The following is a 23,413-nucleotide window of genomic DNA, read 5'->3' as shown; positions in this document are numbered from 1 at the left end:
ATTGAGTGAAAAAGTTATTTTTTTATTCAATATTAACTTAAATTTATAGTTTACATTATATATTATATTTTATATTTTTACATTTTATAATATCATGTTTAATATTTAATATTAAATTATATATTTAATTATATTTCATATTTTTTAATGAATAAGAAATTATATGTAAAATAAATCATGTAGAATAAATATGTTAAATTAATTTTTAAAATAAAAATTAAATAAAACATTATATTGTAATACTTTTACATAGATTACAAATTAATGAAGAAATGTTCATTTATAAAAATCATAAATTTTACCCTTGAGTTTCTCTAGTAGAAGCGGTTATCCAACATGACTAAAATCAACGGATTAAAGCAGTGATCCAATGGATAACAACGATCTATTGTTTTGGAGGGAAATATATGACTATAAATCATCGTATTTAAAATCCCCCCCCACCCTTAATTATTTGTTAGATTTGTTTGCATCATTATTTTTAAATGATTAGGATTAATATTTTTTATTTGTTATTTAATATTTCATAAATTGTTTCTAGACTGCAATAAAATGTGAATAATATTTTTAAGGAAATATGCATGAATTAAAAGCATCTCATAGCTTGTTTCAAGCTCAGTGTGTAGTTAGACTCACAAAATACATTGAAATACATGTGTCGTATTTAATTTGTTTATTATTCATACAAAATGTACAACTCTTAGAGATTAAGAAAATACTTCATTCTTTACATTTTCCTATAATGCAAAAATGCAAAAACTTATGCTTTGCATAAGCAATGTTGAATCCTCACATTTGGTGTAGTGATAGAGTAGCATTCATCTATAAAAATTGTACCAATTTTCTTGCTTAGCCATGAAGTATGCTTGACATGCAATGCAAAAAAATCAATATAGGAGCATCATTCAATAGTATTATATAATGTCTAGATCTATAGCCTAGCATCAATTTTGAAATTCCTAGCAAATCATGGGTTCTTATATGGCTCCAATCATTAGAATGATCATTCTTCAAAAATAGACTTAGCTAGATAATTGAATCATCATTCAAATGATATTTTGTATTTAAATGTGCCACAACATCCTCTTTAGTATATTAGACTTGATATAGAGGAAGCTATGGTATTAATCACCACCCAAAATTATATGTCATGATTTCTCTATTGTTGCCCTTAATGACCACCCTAGATGTAGACAAATAAATTAGGTTTCTAATGTGTATTGATCAATCCATTAATGAGCTTTGAAGTAGAATACCTGTAAAATTAGGAAATTTACATCACAATCATAAACTATTACCTCTTTTACTAGGTGACAAAAATTTGTATTTCTTTTAATTGCATTTATATGATAGATCTAATTTCTTATCGATTTATCTTTTGAACCTCCTATAAATATAAATACCTGTAAAATTAAGAAATTTACATCACAATCATAAACTATTACCTCTTTTACTCGGTAACAAAAATTTGTATTTCTTTTAATTGCATTTATATAATAAATCTAATTTCTTATCGATTTATCTTTTGAGCCTCCTATAAATATAAATACTAATAAATAGATATATTCAATAAACTACCTCAGCTATCCTAACAATATAAAATATAGAATATCATTACTAAATTCCCATTCCAAAGCTTCTTTTTTTTCCAAATTCTAAATCTTCAACAGTGTACTAGAAAAGTCGCACTCGACCAATTATGTAGTCAAGTCATTTTCCCACAACACGAAAGCGTGTTGCAATTCCATCTTGGGAAATGACGGACTTCTCGGCCAAAAGCAAATTCGACAGTCAATTTGTTCACATGCAAAATGAGTTAATCGATGTAAATAACACAAACCATTCAAACCCATCCGCAAAAACGCGTCTGACACAACTGTGCGGGAGCAGAAGTATAAGAAGCCTAGGGATTGTAGATTGGTCTTCTAACCAATTATTCAGTCACAAACCAATTAGCCATGAAAATTATTTCGTTAGCTGTTCATTTTCTTCTCTTTTATCTTCAACTTTGCTCCCCTGCACATACCAGTAATAATGGTTCCTCTAACGACGAGAAGGCTCTCCTTGCCTTCAAGGGTTCCATCACTTCTGATCCATACAATTTGCTATCATCTTGGAATGCCAACACTAACGTCTGCAGTTGGACAGGCATTTCATGCAATAAATTGATGAGAGTGTCTCAAATTGATCTTTATAGTATGGGTTTAGTCGGTTATGTTTCTCTTTTCTTGGGAAATCTTTCCTTTTTAGAGGTTCTAGATATGTCCAATAACTCTTTCCATGGTGTTGTTCCAGAGCTCTGCCAGAAGCTTGGCAATCTGCAAAAACTGAGCCTAATGGGCAATCAGCTTAGTGGGCCAATATCAACATCTCTAGCAAATTGTTCCAAACTGGAATTTCTTGACCTCGGTTACAACAATCTCACGGGAACGGTGCCTCTCCAATTGGGTAAGTTGAGCTCTCTCCGACGTCTTTACCTGGATCATAACAACCTCACCAGCTCTAGGACTTTGCCGTTTCTTGCAGCTCTTATTAATTGCTCTTCCTTGAAACTCTTATACTTGAGTTATAACCATCTCGCTGGGGTTTTATCCCCTTCCATTGGCAAGCTGTCTACCAATCTCTCTATATTGGCCTTAGGGTATAACCATATAAGAGGAAGCATACCTCAAGAAATTGGCAATCTCACCAAGTTGACATATGTTAACTTCTCTAGTAATGCATTGATTGGACCCATTCCATCTACACTAGAAAGGCTTAAGATGCTAGAGAGGTTGTATCTGGACCACAACAATTTGCAGGGACCCATTCCCAGCGAGATTGGTGCCCTTAAGCGTCTAGGGCTACTTTCTCTCTCATTTAACCTGCTTACTGGACAAATTCCTCAGACTATTGGCAATCTTCCCCAGCTAAGGTACCTTCAACTTGATAACAATCGATTTTATGGAAGGATACCTGTCGATCTTGGCAGATGTTGGAGACTAGAATTACTTGACCTGTCCCATAATAATCTCACTGGAAACATACCAGGAGAAGTTGCAGGCCTTAAAAATTTACAATTTTACTTCAATTTGTCTTGGAATTCGCTTCAAGGAAGCTTGCCCCCTGGAATCGGTAGCATGATGATGGTTCAAGGAATAGATGTATCTAAAAATCAATTATCTGGTGTCATTCCAGGTAGTATTGTAAATTGTAACAATCTACAATATCTCAATCTTTCTCATAATAGTTTTGAAGGCCATATTACAGATTCAGTTTCAATGCTGAAAAATCTCGATGCATTGGATGTTTCCTACAACAAATTGAACGGTACAATACCAGATTCTCTGCAGGATCTAACGGCACTGAGCTTTCTGAATGTTTCATGCAATTTGTTGAAAGGAAAAATTCCTAAAGCAGGATTGTTTACAAAGCTCACGGCGTCATCATTCAGAGGAAACCCTGGACTTTGTGGGCAATGGATACCTTCATTACCAGCATGTCCAAGTGCATCTGCAGGGTCAACTGGAGGCCCCTGGAACTTCCATAAATTGTTTAAATACATAAGTTCTGTTATCTCCTTTCTAGTCATATACTACTTTTATGTTTCACTTTTGTACAAATATTTCTTTGGGAAGGGCAATGTGGAACAACCTTCAATAGAGTTTCCACATCCTTGAATCTCATATAAGGAGCTCAGTACTGCAACTAATGGATTTGGCAAGGGTAACTTGCTAGGAGTTGGTGGTGTTGGCTCTGTATATAAAGGAGTTCTGGATAATGGAACATTGATAGCTGTTAAGGCTCTCAATTTGGAGGATGAAGCAGCTCATAAAAGTTTCAACATTGAATGCCAAGTGCTCAGTAAAGCCAGACACCGAAATATAATAAAAGTCATAACTTCATGCTCTAATCTTGACTTCAAAGGTTTGGTTTTTGAGTACATGTCTAATGGAAGCCTGGAAAGGCATTTGCATTGTGATGCTGGCAAATGTAATATTGGGGGTGTCTGTAAAATGGATTTACAGACACGATTACATGTAGCCATGGATGTTGCCCGTGGTTTGGCATATCTCCATCATGATTGTTCAATTCAAGCTGTTCACTGTGATTTGAAGCCCAACAATATACTTCTGGACTTCTATATGACAGCACATATAGCTGATTTTGGAAACGCCCATATACTATCTGAAAATTCTATGGATTCATTTTCAGCATCAGCAACACTGAAAGGTGCTCTAGGCTACATTGCCCCTGGTAAACACTTCTTTTCTATGACTTACCCTTTTGCTTCAATTTCATTATTACTGTTTTAATTGGTCGAAAGTGACATGGGTTTTATGCAGAGTATGGAGTTGGTGCAAGGATTTCAGCGAAGGGAGATGTTTACAGTTATGGAATTCTGTTGTTAGAGATGCTAACAAGAAAGAGGCCAACCCACCAGATGTTTGTTGATGGACTCAGCTTGCGCATGTGGGTTAGTATGGCTTTCCCTGATAGGATTTCAGAGGTGGTTGATTGTAGCTTGCTGTTGTGCAGTGGAGGTATTACAGATTCTACATGCACTTGTCTTACTCAACTGATTCGAGTAGCCTTGTTGTGCTCAAACGATTCGCCTAAAGACCGACCAAGTATGCCAGAAGTTGTGGAGTTGTTGGAATGCATTGAGGCCATGTTTGAAGGCAGTAGAATTGATTCTAAATATCAATCTGATCTGTATGAAATGGTAAGCAGCACAAGATGGGCAGGAAATCTTGTCCAGGTAGGAAAGGGTCAGAGCACTTCCACATTGCAGTCAAGTTCCTAAATTATGATGAAAATTGTTTACCACCGAATCAGGGAAACTGACTTTCCATTTTCCAATAATAGTAGTGGTTGAAACTGCCCCTATTCTGTGAAAGGGGATAGGGGATCCAAATGCCAATTAAAAGTTTGATTAACTTTTTTTTTTTAATCTTCAAGAGATCAATTAGGAATTTGCTATAGTCTGGAAATCTTTTTAAGCTATATTTAGGAATGCTTTTGATGAGATGGGAATTTCGACAGTTTGTAATCATTCCTATTTTGTGATCTAAACAGAATAGTAACTGTGCTATTTGTTGATTATTTGCTGCGCATTCTGTAGCTTCATTTGTTTGATCATGAGTTTAAAAAACTTTTGCTCTATCTTCTTTGCCTATAAGTTTAGCATGACTCTTCCTCATTACTAGGACAGGGTATCTTTTGGAATTTAGCTTGCAGCATACAGGCTTGTGGACCTTAAAATTTCATTTTAAAGTTAGTTAATAACAACAAAATGATGGAACATACTTAGCAAGATGATCTAGACTTCGGATGCAGAAGCGACCAATCCTTACCCTTTCGACATTTATATATGTATCTTCTTTTATATGCTACAAGATCTTTCTAATAAAGTTTAAGTGTTTATTGTACAAAATCATTCAGAGTTTGAAATTTGAGGGCCCTATGAATGATGTTAGACAATAGCAAGAAATTTCTTGCATTGATTTCCATCGTTTTCCCCACGTCTACAGAAAAAAGGAATTTTTCACCGTGCATTCTTCAAACTTAGATCCAATCTCACCTACTTCAAATGACTTTAATCTGTAAAAAGCTTCGAAGGTAAGAAAACAACTATTGTACGCCATTTTCCAGTCTTTCCAACAATAATATTTTAAATATATTAAATCAATCAATATAGTGATTATTATTTCTTAGTCAAAAAAGTTTATCCTATGGTTTGTGCTTCCCTTCATATAGCTAAAAGAATCTTGGTTTGATATAAATTCTTTCTTAGAAAAATAATACAACATTAATATAAAACAAGAGACTCAATGCATCAAAGTTTCAGTCAAAAGTTAGAAAGGAAAGATAGGAAGTGATATAGAGAGAGGGAGAGATATAGTGATAGAAAGAGATAGATAGACAAGTAATAGAAGTAAGAGAGAGGTCTAGCAAGGGAGAGTCGGGGAGAGAAAAAGGGGAGACATGTCTAGAGATAGAAAAGAGAGAAGATAGAGGGACGTAGGTAGATAGAGAGGAAGATATAATGTTAAGATTTTAATGCATATTGTATGTAAAATAATTATTATATACATTAATAATACACTATAGTATTTTTATTGAATAGTTCATATTATAAAACATAATATACAATAATGTTATATTTTATTCATTATTATGTTAGGTTATTATTAAAGTTGTTTGTTGGTGTGAGATAGTTTTTTGGGCACAAAAGTTCATTTAAGAATCCTATAAATATTAATATAATATTTGAAATACAAATATTAAAAAATTAAAGAAGTATAGAAATATATTATGTATTCATTTATTCAATATTATTGTTTGAAATGAATGTGTAGTCATCTTGATCTAAGACTAAAATAATAAAATTTAGAACTAAATTAAAACTAATAAAAAATAATGATTCAAATTCAATTTGAATGTCAACACTTATATATAAATATATTATTTGAATATTAAATCATTATAATATAAAATAATTAAATAAAATAAATAAAAAACACTTAAATTATCATCTGAACTATTTTAGTTTAGAAATTTTAACACTCTAATAAATTCATTTTAATAGTATAATATCAATGAATTTTTAAACAATAGAAACAACTACAAATACTTATGCAGATCTAGGCTATGATAGCAAAAGTTTGTACTTAGCCTTTTTATCAAGACTTGTGTTGGTTACAAAATTAGGGTTACAACATGTCAGGCAATAGAAAAATAACACGTGATACCTTTATAAAATAATAAAAGTCATTCTGGCCTCGTGGGGCATTTCCTCTCGATCTCGCCCTGTATCGCGTGACCCCGGACGCTGCCCCCAAACCCCTGTCGAAAAATATGGAGGGAAACCACACCGATAGAAGTAGGGAAAATTTAACCTCTGAGTCTGATTAGGATCCATATAACAACAATAATAACCCTCATATATAGAGAGGAGAGGTGCAGCATGAAACTAGGAAAGTTACAACTAATTTGTGACCAAGTCAAAAGTAAAGTCCCTTGACCCCACCTTGGGGGCGCTGCCCCCAAACCCCTATTGAAAAATATGGGGGGAAACTGCGTTGATAGAAGTAAAGAAAATTTAACCTCTGAGTCTGATTAGGCTCCATATAACAACAAGACATACGTTGTCAATTGGATAAATTGTCGAGAGGATAGACTTAGATAGGTGCCTCAAGTAGGATAGGATTGGATTAGGGCTAGAATCAGATTCCATGTGATAAACATGTATAGCCAATTGGATAAACTATCGAGGAGATACACTCAAATAGGTGCCCCTAGGTGGATAGGATGCTGAGAAAATCTAGGATAAGTCATCAAGTTGATAAAATCTGGTGAGTGCTCTAGCATTATAGGATAAAAACTAAGTGCAATGTGATAAACATATACACTGATAGGATGAGTGTTATGTGATAGACATAAACACTAGGATAGAGCCTGATGAGAAAGTACCATGTGATAAACATAAGCACCACTAGGCTAGGATAGGATAAGCAACACTATGTGATAGACATGAGTACTAATAGGACTGATGTGATTGGTTTGGTTGTTTGTAGGAGTATCTAGAATAGTTGGAGTCATGAGAGAAGTTCCTTATGATGTAGCAGCTACGACCGAACCTAACTATTGAGGAGCACGCAACAATAGAAGCCATGGGTTTGAGACATATCATGTTCATGCCTAAGATCTGTGTGAACATAGGATTTTGTATTGCTCATGCAAAGATATGGTACTCAAAGACATGCTCATTCCATTTATTGATCGACAAGATGTCAATCACTTTAGAGGATGTATACATGATCTTGAGGATAGCGATCATAGGTGAGCTTGTGGTTTATTATCAAGAGGGAGATTCAAATGGTCTGCGATGGGTGTTCAAAGATTCTAAGATTGAGATCAAAGGAGGACAAGTGAGAAGGGAGGTCATGTACACCAATGGGCATACACTAGATGCAGTGGTGGGAGGGGTTATCAGTGGGTTCCTATATCCAAATAGGGTGACTCATGAGTAGTTAATAAAATGTTGCCAAATATAAGGTCATACAAAGAAAGTTGTTTCTAAGATTTTGCTTGTTTTGGAACTGCTAACTAAATATTGTTCTTCACAAGAATCTTCCAAGGTTCATTATCATTTAATGTTTTAAGGATCCATTTATGATCGCAAAGATTCTCTTGACTCAAAGGATTAGGTTTGCATGGGGACCATGTGTACTAGCACATTTGTATCATGAGTTGCATCGATTTGTGTACCTTGATGACTACGGGCTTGGTTGTGGGGTGACTCTTCTATAGGTTTGGGCCTATGAGGCCAGTGCAATTCTGATTCAGAGGTCACAAATAGTCTTATGTACATATATATGGTATGATCGCTTCTTAGTTAGGGCTAGGAAAGTTGGAGCATTGGTGCAAGGTCATAGATGATATTGATATTGTTATATGGTGACCATACTTGGACTATGAGTTGTGGCCAGAGGATGATACTGAGTTACCATTTTGATTTTGTACTAGATATCTAATTGGACAGACACCATACATTTTAGACAAATAACTTGTGGACAGGGTGTTTATTTAGATAGTTTGGTAGGATACAGAAAATGCCACAGGGATCCAGAGAGTTTGCTCATACAGTTTGGGAGTAGGTACATTGGGGTTCAATTTTTTTATATGATACTATAGTAGCTGAGTTCCAAACACTTATACTGATATCATGGGATATCATGAGAGATGTGGTAGATACGGGTCTGACACCTGAATATGATACTTATTTTAGAGCATATCCATGTCCACAACTCACAACACCTGAGGAGCCAGTATCGAGAATTGACGATGATGAGGATGATGAAGATGAGAATGGTGAGGGCAGAGGAGAGAAGGAGATAGGGGGATTTTCTAAGTGTGAGGGAGAGGAGGAGATGATGGAGTTCGGGGAGGTGATGGAGGGAGAGGAGAGGAGGGGGGTTGGGGAGGAGATAGAGTAGGTAAACCATCGAGGCCGCTGTAGGGTAGGGGAGGATAACCAATATAGGTTGCAACATAGGCATAGGGATGGATACAGGATTCCCTAGGATAGTCTAGGAGGGATGAGAGGATACTATAGGGTGCAGCTAGAGGAGATGAGGAGGAGGATGAGTCGATATCCATTAGGGAGCTCACACAAATCCAAACCGAAGAGATCGAGGACCTAGAGAGGGAGGTACCCAAGCTACGAAGGAAGCTACGGGAGACCCAGGATGAGTGGGACAGGGTGATTGAGTGGTATACAACTACAGAGGAGACCATCAAAGTGTCCAGAGCTACACAATAGGTAGATTTTGAATCAAGGTATGCCTACTATATTAGGGCTAGGGAGGAGATTAGCTATTGGAGGATCTTATATGAGGTGGCAGTTCCACCTCACCTTAAAGCAGGTAGCTACTAATGAGAATCTCGATCGATGGTCTACTACCACAAGGAGGGATAGGAAGAGAGATTCTAGTGGTGGAGTTATGGGGCCATCACCACCAACAAGATCAAAAGGAGAGAAATGGAGACAAGATCCAGGGGTTGGGCCTTCAAGAGCTCAAATTTCGTCAAGGCCTACCGGCTCTAAGGGAGGGAGTTTATCATAGCTCTCTCTAGTCCATTACTATATGAGTTTTTAATAATGATGTAGACACCTTTGGGTTATTTTGTAGTCATATGATTTTTGGATAGCATTATATCATGACACTTTATTTTTTGATATATATATGCAAGATTATCTATTTTGATGACGACTATATGCATGTGTGTGATTCTATATTCTTATGATGTTTATGATGATGATGCAGTTTATTTATGATGTTCCTATATGCTCTATGATATTTATGTGATGTTGATGATCCTATGATGTGATGTAATGCTTATGAGATGCAAAGATTTTACTTGTGTATTATGTATGATATGCATGACAAATTAATTATGTATTTATGATAATACAAATTTTCTATGCTATGATGACATATGATAGATGCAAAATGATGTAAATATGATATGCTAATAAGTAGTATGTGCAGGATGTGATGTTATATGTACCTAGATATGATTACATGCAGTATGAATGCAAATATGACTTTTATGTATATGCTATGCATGATGTAAACTAACATGTGATGATGCAAATGGACACTACATGCTATGAAAATATTTTTGGTGTCATTATACTCAGTCATGTGATTCCATATTATAGGGACTCAGGAAAAGATGATGGAGGACAAAACGAAAAAGGGGGGTGGAAGGTAAAATATATGGAGGTGAATGAGCTTCTTGTTCTATTATCATCATTGAGATTTATTATACGATAAATGTATTGTGACCATCCAAATATGGGTTTGACCTGGATTGTAATCATATCATTTGCATGGAGATTGAATAGTCGCAAACAAGAAATGCCCTAGTTCACACTAGACCCATAATTTCCTCACATCCTTGGATGAGCCATAGTATTACTAAGAGACAATAAATAAATAAATAGAAAAATAGGTGAACATACCCTATCCTCACCTTTCCAGTCAAAGGCATCCTGGAGATACAATCTCTAGTTAGAGACATCCTAGAAAAGATAAAAGACATGTCACCAAAATGATAAAATCAAAAGAAAACTAAAAACTTGACACCAAAATCAATTGAAATCATCAATTTATAAGTGTATATTCCCACATATGTTAACATATTTGATTTGGTCATAATGTTGTCATCCTGATAAAGGATAGATAATGCTGAAAAAATCCTGTTGTAGTGAAAGTTTTCTGAAAGATTGATTGGTTGAAAGCTCACTACTACTTGTGTCTCATCTAAAACTGACATTATCCATGAAACTGATACTTTATTGCAAAGAAGAGTGAAATTTATTGCAGGTCGACGATGCAAGTGATTTTTATTGTGGATTGTGCATGAAAAGAAGGAAGGAATGAAAAGACGATGCTCCTCAAAACATGTGATGCCAAGTTTTGATTTCCATCACTAGATCTAGGATATACCCCCAGTTATAGATAGGGCTTGATTTATTATGGATAGAAGGAAAGGGATGCAATGGGGTTTATTGTGGATGATGAATCAATCTTAGGTAGATCAATAACAAGTCATGATGGGAATATGCAAATTTTATTATGGAATGATAGGTTGTGAGTGTGTGCAAAGTGAAAGGTGGAATCTTGAACGAGGAGCAAAAGTCTCTACACATGGCGTTGGTAACCTATTTTTCACCATGTTACTTTCCCAAGGTGCCACCGAAGTGATTTTCACCATTGGATGAATTTGTTTCTCTTTACTTTTTTTAATTTTTTAATTTTTTTTGTATTTTTGATATTTATTTATTTTTTGTATTTCTAATTTGGATACTTTGAAAAGCTATATATATAACCTATAAAGGTGCATGTTGTTGATAGGATCATCCAATGGTTCTCCCTCTAGTATTGATAACTGATATACACATGATCCATATACTATTGTGATGACATCTAGCCCGAACCAATTTGGTTCAAACTTACCCCTTTTCTCTCTATCTTGCTGATTTTTAGGGTTTTCTCTCAGGACCAAGTCACCCACCTCAAATGTATGAGGCTTTAACTTGTGATTGTAGCTATGACTCATATGTTGTTGATATGCTTTGAGATGATTGAATGTATTTTTCCAATTCTCATCTAACAATTCCAAATTTTGCAAGAAGAAGACCCTGTAGTCTTCATCATTGATAAAATCACACAAAGAGACCTGTAAAGATGTTAACTCGACCTCAATAGGAAAGATGGATTTAACATGACAGACCAGTGAATAAGTCCAGTAGCTCCAGTAGGTGTGCAACCACTTGTGTGATAGGCCCATAATGTGGGATTGAGTTGTATGTGCCAGTTATAGCTAGCGTTATCGACTGTCTTTTTGAAGATTCTGAGGATGGCTTTATTAAATGCCTCGGCTTGACCTTTATCTCAGGGGTAACATTGAGTGGAAAAGAGATAATGGATATGGAATCGATCACAAAGCTCACAAACATCCCGATTCTTGAAAGGACGCCCATTATCTATGATGGTGGAAAGGGGAACACCGTATCGACAAATTATATAGTTGAGGACAAAAGTTGTCATTTGATTTCCAGTGACTTGGGTGAGAAGAATGACCTCAAACCACTTTGTAAAATAATCCATGGCTATGATAATGAATTTATGGCCATTGGAAGATGGAGGGTGAATCTTGCCCATGAGATCAAGTCCCCATTGACAAAAGAGCCATGGAGTGGTGATCAACTTGTTATTATCTTGGTGCATGAATGAGGTCTCCATTAACCTACCACTACTTACATTTTCTGACAAACTAGTATGAGTCTTTTTCCATAGTAGGCCAATAATATCTAGTACTCGTGATTTTCTTAGCTAAGGTTGGACCACTAAAATGAGCACCACATCTACCTTTGTGGACCTCATGTAACTCGATTTGAGCTTCATCACTTTCTAAACATCTAAGGAGAGTACCATCTAGATCTTGTCGATAAAGGATATTGGCTAAGATGACATAGCAAGAGGATTGGCAAACAAAAGTATGATATTGATTGTTGGAAAGGTCAGGTGGAAGGGTGTTATCATAGAGGTAGGTGAAAATGTTACCATACCACGAGGAATCGAGACCAACAACACATCATTTTTGTAGGAGAGAACTTGTATGCAGAGACCAAACGATTATCCACCAAGAACTCATAGAAATAGTAGCTATGACATTTGTACCTCGATTGTTATCTCTTGGAATTTGTTCAAAGACTATCTCTGTAAAGTAATTTTTTAATTCATCCACCATTATATTATATGGTATGAGTTTCTCATCCTTAGTATGGTAATCATCATTTTCTTGGCGAACCACAAGTTGAGAGTCCCCAAAAACTTGAAGTTATCAAATCTTCCACTGAATTACAATCCCTAATCCTGTTGTTAATGCCTCATACTTTGCTATGTTATTTGTGAACAAGAATGATTATCAATATGATTTAAGAATAGAATCCCCTTGAGGTGTGATGAAGAGTACACCCATGCTTGCTCCATGCTATGTGTGAACCATCAAAATATAATTGCCAACATCTTGAGTTTGTCATTGTAAAGATGGATTCCTCTGAGAACTCTGAGACTATAGGAGTGTCATCGATCATAGGTACATCTACCAATTGGTATACAATGAATTATCCTTTAAAGCATTTATTGTCCATATATTCAATATCAAACTCGCTCAACATCATGACCCATTTAGGCAATCTGCCTATAAGAGTTGCCTTGTTGAGTAGGTATTTTAATGGGTCAATTATTGCAACAAGCTTTGTCTTATGATTTAGAATGTAATGACAAAATTTATACAAAGAAAAAACCACAGCAGAACACGCATGCTCAATTGGAGTGTAGTTAAGTACATAACCAACCAATATGTGATTAATATAGTAGATAGCTTATTCTTTACTATCATGTTCCTGTTGTGTCAAGAGTGCCCCCAGTGTTGTTGGTGTATCTAATATGTAAAGTAATTGGGGTTTTCCTTGAATAGGCTGCATCAGTACTGGTGGATTTAGGAGATAAGTCTTTGATAATTTGAAAGGCCTGTTGACACTTGGCATCCCATTTGAACTTGATATTTTTGTGTAATACATGTTGAAAAAGATAGCATTTGTCTACAAGTTGTGCTATGAATCTACAGATTAATTGAATTCTTTCTTGTAGAGATCAGACATGACTAATGCTATTCAATGGTGGCATTTCTAAGATGGCTTTAACTTTTGCTATATTTGCTTCAATACCTCATTATGATACAATGTATCCTAGGAGTTTCCTAGAGGTCATCCTAAAACACACTTCTTAGAATTTAATCCGACTTTGTAATTTTCCAACCATTCAAAAACCACTGATAAAATGTCTAAATGCTCTTCTCTTTGTAATTGATTTTCCCAAGAGATCATCCACATAGTCTTCCATAGTAACATGCATGAGATCATGAAAAATGGTTTTCATGGCTCTTTGATTAATTGCACTTGCATTTTTTAATCTAAAGGGCATGACGTTCCAACAAAAATTGCCCCAAGGACATGTAAATGTTGTTTTACGTTGATCTTCGGGTACTGTTGGTTGTGGTAAAAATTTGGTTTTATCCAATGCCTATCTGCTGAAAGGTACAAATTTAGGGTTCCTAAGGGTTTTATTTTTTTCTTAGGTTCTCCTTTTAGTTCTCCTAGGCTATGTTATTTCTCGTTGTTGACTTATGATAGCAGGTGTGTGTATCTTAAGTGATGACTGAAGGGGTTCTTTGTCATCTGATTGCCGACCCCTTGTGTTAGGAATTATCGTTTGTAAAGGTTATCTTAATATTCCTAAGTATTACTAAAAACCCTGGGTCTTAAGTCCTTTAGTTCCCTAGGAAGGCCCCATGCACAACCACTTAACCCATGAAGTCTTCCACGTGTTCTAAATGATCACTTAAGTGTTGACTCTAAGTGACTTGGTCACGCAGGATAAGATGTCAAGAGGAAGCGCCCCTCATCCCTTAACTCACAGGTAGTTTCAATGTGATTTTCAACCTCGTGAGATAAGAAAATGGTAATATCCAAAGAATGCATCTTATCCCGCTACACATTTGCATCAATGGTCTGGCACTGCAGGATAAGAAGAAAGAAAGGATTACAAAGGAATCCTTATCCCACGATAACTTCAAGGCGAGCAAAGAGGCCCGCAGGATAAGGAGCGGTCAAAGGAAGCAAGCAGTGAAGGCTTATCCTGCAATGAACCAGGAACACTATGAAGGGCCCACGAGATAAGGGCCAACTTAAGTGCAAATGGAGTGTTATCCTGCAGGGTTTCCAAGCCACCAGAATGGCATTATAGGGAAACACGAGAAAAGTCAACAAAGAAGGATGCAACACTTTTCTTATCTGGCACGTCTCCGTGGAGATAAGAAAAGAGTCGCGGGATAAGAAAATACCTAAACAAAGGGTAAAAGGGCTTGTCTCGTGGGGCAACAGAGAACCAGAACAATGGTGAAACTCAAAGGTGCACCGCAGGATAAGAATGTTGAAGGATCATAGAGGAAGTCTTATCCCACGATGTGTTTCTCTTGCTCAAAGATGGCCGTGGGATAAGAATTGTGAGCAGGGAATAGGAAAAAGTCTTATTCCGCGCGTTCCCACGGGGATAAGAGAAGTTTTATGGGATAAGAAAAGGCTAATTCAAAATCTTATCCCACGGAAGATAAAAGCACAAAGAGGAGGGCTAGCAAGTGAAAGACGAAAAGGGGGGCTAGGAGCAATGCAAGATAATGTTTCCAAGGTAAACACATAAAATCTTATCCCGCGAGGATAGAAGAAAGGGTGAATGACACCATGGGATAAACAAAACAAGGGAAATCTAAAATAGAAGCTTACCCCACACAGAAAGATGACCAAATATGCTTGGAAAAGTATCAATTTCTAAGGTGACAGAAGAGACTTTATGAGGATGCCACGTCACTATTCAGGGAAGTTCAACGAGCAATCTTGACCTTCTATTGCTAGATCAACAAGTGAAATTCAAATTGGCACCAATGACTACCTCTGTCCAACGTGAATGAATTAATGATATCGTAATAAAATGAGAATTCATCGGCATTCTTTCATAACTTACATCCAGAAATAATTCAGAGCATTCTAAAGCGAGAAGAAAAGCGAATTCCAGTATTCTGGCGCACTTTCAAGCAATTTCAGTCAAAGAGCAAACCAATAAGTGATTCTTTCCTGCTTGTGCACATTATGAGACTCTTGCAGTGATAGTTTGAGTTGTCTGTGTGTGTGCCCTAGAAGTTGGTAGGTTTTTCTCTTGCATTTGCTTTCCAAGTCTTTCCTCAGTCTCAAGTGTTAAGATGGCTTCCTCAACTGAGAAATCTGCTATCCCTGCTGCTAAAAAGGCTCGCGCAACTGAAGAAAGCTCATCAAATCCTATCACTGAGGCTTCGACTATGGATATGGTTGCCCCCATGCAAGAAATTGTGAGTTCCCTTTCTGTGAAACCAAGCCCTAAAACTGCCCCATAGGTATCTGAGGAGGACGAAGCTAGCTCCCCTCTTAAGGAAAAGGCCATGAAGAGAAAGAGAAAAATAGTCCAAAAAATCGCCATTGTCATTTCTGACAATGAGCATTTAGATGAGCCCTCTCTTGCTCCTAAACTAATAAAATCCACTTCAAAGAGGAGGAAGAGCACCAAGAAGACTTCAGCTGAAGCAACCTTTGTTGAAACCCCATCCCCTACGCAGGATGCCCCTGCTACAATTAACCCACCTGCTAGGGAATCCCCACTTCCTTCGAAGAAAACCCCGCAAGGGGAAAACCCTTAGGAGCCATCTAAAGAGGCTAATCAAATCAAAGAAATGCCCCCCAAACCTGCAAGGCACTCCAAGAATCAATCCAAAGGAGAATTGCCAGCTTAGGCAGGGAAACCATCAACACAACCCCCTACTCCTCTTGCTCCTGCTATGATCATTGAAAAACTGCAACATAAGGTTGAGCAAAAATTGAAAGAAAGTGCATGAAGGCAAACCAAACAGACGAGGAGCCTGTACCAAGACCTGCTAGAATTGTTTGAGGGATCCACAATATAGGATCATTTTAGAACTATTTTCACTGACAGAGAGGGAGGGTGTAGGGATGCTTTCATGAAGGAAAGGGGTTGGGACATTTTTTATTCATTTTATGGTAACAGAGACAAGGCCATCCTAGTATGTAACCCCTGGACATTGAATCTTGGCAAATTGGTGGTGCCCAATGTTTTTGTGGAACCTTTGCTCATAAGGGAGCTGGAAAATGCATATGACCCTCCAAGCTTGGTTGTTAGGACTATAAAAGGCTATGTCCTACTGGACATTTCTCCCGGGGCCATCATTGAGTGTTTTGGGCTAGATAAAACTTCCCTCACAATCATAAGCAAAGATAGTTTGAAGAGGGATTATGAGAAATGGAAGGATAGGTACATGAGGGACCTTGTTCCTCATTTCATGAGGAAACTCTACAAGGATTCACGCAATTATGTCCTGCCATTTGAAAGGGAGCCTTTCATGCTTGACTGCTTTGAGCCTTATTTTGTCAAAACTTATTATGCACTAGGGCAGGTCCTTGGAGTTGACTGCGGGCTCACCAAATTGCCCATTGATTTTATGATGTTGGCCATTAATATTCAACACCCCTCAATTAATGAATTGTATGACTTTTCAAGTGTTATCCATGATAAGATTCATGAGGGACTGATGAAGGCTAAAAATAAAAATGAGAAATTGGAATTCATGCATTATTCTTTGGTATGCCATTTGATTCGTTATCAAAATAGAGCCTACTGGGACCCGGAGTTGAAAATAAGGGTCAATGAACCCTACATAGGGCTCACATGGCCGGTGCAAAGATGGACTCAGGTGTGGGACAAGGGGTCCAAATTTGGAGATTATTGTGTTTTCTTTGATCACTTTGTGGTGAAAATTTTGGCAAGGCTTGGGGTAGTATTGCAAAGAATTCCCAGGGCAATCATCAAAATATTGAGAATAAGGAGTTGCAAGGCTGATGGAATGGTATTTCCTGAGGGTGCATTTACCCACAATTTTGGGGATTTTTTCTTTTATGGAAATTGTACAATCATCATAGTTTATGGGTGTGAGCAGGCACCCCATGTATTGTCACTTTTTGTTTCTCCAAGGTTAACATTCCTTGAATTCATTTGGCAAACAATGTGGATGGAGAAGGAGCAAATTATAACTGATAAAAAGGGAAAGTTTCTCCCCAGGGTAACAATTTTTAATGAATTCACTATGGATTGTGAGGTCTTAGAGAAGGTGCAAAACTTTTTGGTGAAGAATTACAAATTTAGAGTTGCCCAGGCCAGAAATTTTGATCTCGAGGGATGTATAAATGATATTAGAGTAAACAAATTGAAGGATAAGGGGTATTTTCATTCTTTTGTAGAAAGGGAGGACCTAATTAGAAATTTCAGACCCATTGAGGTGGATCAAAGGAAGAGGAAGTGGGACCTCATTAATAAATTTGAAAGGGAAAGGAAGCAAGAGGACCCCAATTTTGTAGGTTCCTTCCAGCATTTTCAGAATGATTTTGCTAGAATGTCTTTCATTCTAAGAAAGGTAGATGATATAATTAAGGATGAGTTACAAAAAAGAGAGGCCAAGGATAAATGAGTTGAATACAAAGGAAAGCCAATTGATCTAGCTCCTAAAGCTCACCAAGCAAAGGGGCAAATTGATATAATTAAGGAAACACTTGCAAATTCCTCTAAGGGGGGCATACAAAAGGATAAGAGGGTGACATCCGAGAAGGTTAGGAAAATTGAAAGGGGAAAGACCAAGGTATTTGTCTTTGTGGATATCCAAGAGGATTTTGATACTTCTGTGCCACCACCTTCTCCTCCGAGGGAGACATTCCAAGATGATGCAAATGTTGAAATCTTCAATGATCTAAACAAGGCTATCATCCCAAGCACAATCCCTATAGAAGAAGCAAATGATGAAAGGATTGTTGCTTTAGATAATTTTATGGCGGATGATAGTTTTATTAATTCCCCCCGAGTTTAGATCATTTTGGCTAAGAGAGAAATTGAAGAATACATCTGATGAAGAAATCAACAATTTTGATAAAAACAATTTTAATTGCACTCCTCAAGAGGGTAGAGAGATGGTGATAAAAAGTGGAATGCTCCTTGTCCCAGGATGGAATTTTGAAAGGATATCTATGCTAGATCAGATCATGTGGTAGAAGGATCCCCAATTTGCAATGGAGGTTGGAGAACATGGCTCCGAGGTGAAAGTAAGCATAAAGGATTTTGCAGTATGGTCAAAGGCCCCCAGCATTCAAAAGCCCTTAGTTTTGCAAGGGTTAAAACAAAAAACATGGGATGCTTTTGTAAAAACCCTTGAAGATACTACTTCTTCAGAGGTTGTGGCAATTTCCAAGCATGCAGTCCAATTTACTTAACTTGCATTGGAGGATTTAGAGAAAAAACATGTAAAGCTAAAGGTTTTGCATGTTGCTCTGAATGCAAAATACAATGAATTATTCTTGAGAACGTTGCATTAAAGGAGAAAATAAAGAAGATATCATTTGATTCTTCTAGAGGGATTAGGCCCGAGGAGCTTGAGAAAATGACTAAGAAGTGCAAAGGGTCAAAGATGAAGCTAAGAGCAATTATTTTGAAATCAGGAAAGATTCAATTTTGAAGATTTCAATTAAAATCATTGATAAATTGGATGAAGTTCATACTTCATATTATTTGACATCTAAGCTCTTGAGTCATCTTGATGAATTCATTTCATTCTTCCAACCAATTAGAGTTGCATATCTGGCAAGGGGTCAAAGCCTAAAGGAGGTCATGTTGGCAGTGAAAAATGCGGCCCAACCACCTCAAATTGTTGGGGTAACATGAAAAAATTATAATTGATTGATTAAAGAGATGCCCAACATAGAGGAGAGAAAAACATTATTGGGAATGATTGACTCTTTCCAAGGGATCAAAAAATGGCATGTCCCTACGATTTTGACAGATGATGGGCAGATTAAGAGCCTAGAAGAATGGAAGCAGAACTTCCAAGAGGCAATAAATGTAGTTCTGACATCTTTGGAAGGTGATCCAAACCAAGGTGATACATATTTCAATATTATTGATAAAATTATGGAAGTTGAACAAATGTATCATAGATTTGCATTAGGAGCTGCAGTTGTGCCCACCCACAAAACAAAGGAAGCTATGAACAAGTTGCATAGCTTGAGGGGTTTTTCTTGGCCAGCTGATGAGATTGAAGCATTGCATAAAAGATACCGCTCCTTGGAAGAAGAGAAACCTAAAGAGGAGGACTAGTCATACTCATTCCATTTTTGCTACTTCTAAATTTTTATGCAAGATGCCTATTTTGGGGAGAATGATTAGAGTGCTCAAACAACAAGGACTAGTCTCCAAGGTACTTGCCACCACATGCTAGATTATACTTTTGATCCTGACAAGAGCAGATATGAAGTACAAGTATGAGAACATCTTTTGCAAGTCTACAGCCCAAGCTCCCAGGAGGATGCCTTTTCAGCCGCCATCATTCAATGCAAGTTGCACGCAGAAGTCAAGGACTTAGGCTTTAGGTCAAATTTTGTAATGCAATTAAATTTTGACATGCGTCTTCTTCAACCTGAGGCTCGTTTTTCTCCCTTGTGTTATAAAAGGGAGTTCAGGGCCAAGAAGAAAAGATTCCAACTTTTTGATATGTATGCATCAGATAAAACTTTAATATAACAACAGATAGTCTTTTGGCAGTTTTTGGTGATTCATTGTATCATTTTCATGAATGTGTCAGTTTTATCTTCAAAATCAATAAAGAGAATTCAATTTCTTGTCCATATCTTTTGTGATGAGTTGTATGAATTATTGTGTTAATGACATATGCAATTTGTCTTATCTAATGGGGAATGTGTATTCTTTGATGTAAATGAATTAAGTTTTGCCTTGAATACTGCAATAAATTCTAAGGAAGTGTGGGGAGGTTATGATTGCATTCTCAATCTAATCACTTTGGGCAAGTCTTAAGTGTTTGGTATTGAACTTTAATGCTGATAGTGTTACTTTGTTTGTCACTATGACTGTGATCTGACTCTGTTTTCCCATGGAAAAGGCAATGATCATACTTTTTAAAATTTTGCGGGTCATCTTTATATTCCTATTTTTCCTTTTGTGTTTAGTTTTTAATCTTTATGTATTAGGAGTAGAGGTAGATTAGAGCCACTTTTCAATGCAAGCAAAAGTGATTACAAACTAAGGTTCAAGCCAGAATTTGTAGTATGTTATGGTTTTCCTTGGTACATTTTTATTGAGATCATCTATTGTACAATGTTAGGTCCTGGAGACAACTGAGAGGGGGGGGGTGAATCATTTGTCAAATAAATTCAAACCAAAACAACTTAACTGACTTAATGCTTAATACCGGTAAACTAGTTCAATAAGCCGGTAGATAGTTTTAATAGTTAATTGCTATACCGGTGAGGATTAGTGCATGAAACAAAAAGATAAAGTCATCCACAACATATAACACCAATATTTGTACGTGGAAACCTTGTAAGGGGAAAAACCACGGTGGGAAGCCTTACCCACAATCAGATGATACTACTGCAGATAGTAAGTGTACATAAATGGGGTCTACACATGTAGAAAGGCCAAGCGCCTAGAGCTCACTGCTCAATCAAAAAATGGGAGTCACACTAACTACAATTGGATGGTTAAATCCAATAAGAATGTACTGCTAAGGTTAGCATCTTCATATGCTGGATTCAGTACCAGTGTAGTTCTAATTGTCTTCAAAAAAACCCTCCTTCAATCTTCAAATGATGTTTGCGTGTATAGCTCTGCTTATTCTCGCATATACCTTCACACAATCCTTTTTCGCATTCCACACTTGATCTTACAAATAAGATCTTACAAATATACCATACCCTAAGACCAATTTTAGTAGGTCGGCTCTACAAGATATTACCATAAAATTAATTTACATATCAATTAATACCCGATTCAATAACCAATTCAATGTGTTGGCTTAATGCATTTACAACAATAATAAGTCATTTCCATAGCATGCCATGTTGATCTAGAAAAGATAAACCCATCGGTGTAACCTAGACCTATTTGCTGGTAACAACAAATATGCAAATGCTAATGTACCAATAAACAAAAATCCAAGACACAGTGTCCACACAATGTCTTCGACATAACCAAGTGTTTATCATTCCAAGTGTCGATGATCATTATATCTTGCCGGTGTACCAGATACCGGTGATTGTGCATGAGTCACTTGCTTGCCGGTGAATGTTGTTGATTCTCCAAAGTGCCAGAGTTGATAAGTGTTTAGTAGGTGTTGACATCAATGACAAAACCATACCAAAATACCAACAATCTCCCCCTTTGGCATTGATGGCAACACAAGATGGAAAAACCATCAAAGTGCCATAATAGAAATGCCAAATACCAAAAACCAACAATCTCCAAAGAAAGGATCATAACCAGAAATCAAAATACAGATATAGAGAATAATAATCTCTCCCAAACCACAATCTCTCCCCCTAAGAGCAACATGTTCTTTCCTTGTGTTTTTCCATACCAATCTCTCCCCCTTTGACATCAAATGCCAAAGTTCTTACCAAACCAAGTTCATATACAAAATACCAATCAATTTAGTATACCAACTACTCCCCCTGAGAAGTAGCTTCCCATCAAAGCCGGAATAAAAGATTTCTCTGTTAATTCTGTCGGTTGATGACAATCATCAACTTCCTAAGTCTCTACCAGTGGGGGTATGACCCCAAGCTGATCTCTGAGATATTCAAAAGTCTCCTTAGGCTTAGGTTTAGTAAAGATATCTTCAATCTGCTCTTTAGTATTCACATAAACGAGTTTTATTTCCTTTACTTCAACATTTTCCCTTAGAAAATTTAGTTTGATAGAAACATGTTTGGTTTTGGAAAGTAATACCAGATTCTTAGATATATCAATTGCTGCAGTGTTATCACAATAGATGGTAATAGGTTCCTTGCATTTTACCTTTATGTCTTTCAACATTTGCTTAAGCCATAGTACCTGTGTATAGTTAGTTGCTGCTGCAACATATTCTGATTATGTTGTTGATAAAGATGTACAACTTTGTTTTTTACTCAACCAAGAAACTAGTTTGTTTCCAAGAAAGAATGCTCCGCCGGTGGTGCTTTTTCTATCATCCACATCTCCTGCCCAATTTGCATCTATGTATGCACATAATTCAAAGTTTTCATCTCTAGGATACCATAATCCAAGATTTATAGTACCTTGTAAGTACCGAAAAATCCTTTTTACTGCTGATTCATGATTTTCTCTAGGATTACTTTGAAATCTTGAAGCAATACATACTGCATTCATAATATCAGGTCTGGTTTGTGTCAAATATAGTAGACCTCCTATCATAGATTTGTATCTAGTTGGATTAACAGGTGTAGATTCGTCCCTTAGTGATAATTTGTCATTTGTAGTCATAGGTGTGCTTACCGGTTTAGAGTTTTCCATCCCAAATTTCTTTAGTAACTCTTTTAAGTACATGGATTGACTCAAGAATATACCTTTATCAGTCTGTGAAATCTGCAATCCTAAAAAGAATTTTATTTCTCCAATCATAGACATTTCAAATTCTTCTTGCATTTTAATAGAAAATTCTTTACATAATCCATCTTCTCCTCCAAAGATTCTATCATCAACAAATACTTCTATAACCAGGATGTCATCATTAGTCACTTTATAGTATAAATTGTTGTCTGCATTACTTTTAGAAAAACCAATCTTCAAAAGATACTTATCCAATCTTGCATACCAAGCTCTTGGAGCTTTCTTCAATCCATACAAAGCTTTTCTTA

The 23,413-nt window shown here is 36.5% G+C and overlaps 2 protein-coding genes across 2 annotated transcripts; both read left to right on the top strand.

Annotated features, from left to right (window-relative positions):
• Positions 1-1,928: 1,928 nt before the first annotated feature.
• On the top strand, positions 1,929-5,085 carry LOC131028222 (LRR receptor-like serine/threonine-protein kinase FLS2). Its single transcript, XM_059216116.1, has 2 exons — positions 1,929-4,236; positions 4,326-5,085. The coding sequence occupies exon 1, from the start codon at positions 1,959-1,961 to the stop codon at positions 3,657-3,659; it is 1,701 nt and encodes a 566-aa protein (XP_059072099.1). The 5' UTR covers positions 1,929-1,958; the 3' UTR covers positions 3,660-4,236; positions 4,326-5,085.
• On the top strand, positions 3,924-4,786 carry LOC131859308 (probable LRR receptor-like serine/threonine-protein kinase At3g47570). The gene is made up of 2 exons (XM_059212903.1): positions 3,924-4,236; positions 4,326-4,786. Exons 1-2 carry the CDS (start codon positions 3,924-3,926, stop codon positions 4,784-4,786), a joined length of 774 nt encoding a protein of 257 aa, XP_059068886.1.
• Positions 5,086-23,413: the final 18,328 nt, after the last annotated feature.

The sequence above is a fragment of the Cryptomeria japonica genome, chromosome 2 (assembly GCF_030272615.1).
Source record: "Cryptomeria japonica chromosome 2, Sugi_1.0, whole genome shotgun sequence".
In the NCBI taxonomy this organism is placed as follows: domain Eukaryota; kingdom Viridiplantae; phylum Streptophyta; class Pinopsida; order Cupressales; family Cupressaceae; genus Cryptomeria; species Cryptomeria japonica.
This window is presented reverse-complemented; position numbering and strand designations above follow the sequence as displayed.

What these genes read in the sequence shown, in the direction of transcription:
- LOC131028222 (XM_059216116.1), top strand. Translation starts at nt 1,959, where the DNA reads ATGAAAATTATTTCGTTAGCTGTTCATTTTCTTCTCTTTTATCTTCAA.
- LOC131859308 (XM_059212903.1), top strand. Translation starts at nt 3,924, where the DNA reads ATGTCTAATGGAAGCCTGGAAAGGCATTTGCATTGTGATGCTGGCAAA. An exon ending in TCTAGGCTACATTGCCCCTG is followed by an intron (nt 4,237 to 4,325) that starts GTAAACACTTCT and finishes GGTTTTATGCAG; the next exon opens with AGTATGGAGTTGGTGCAAGG.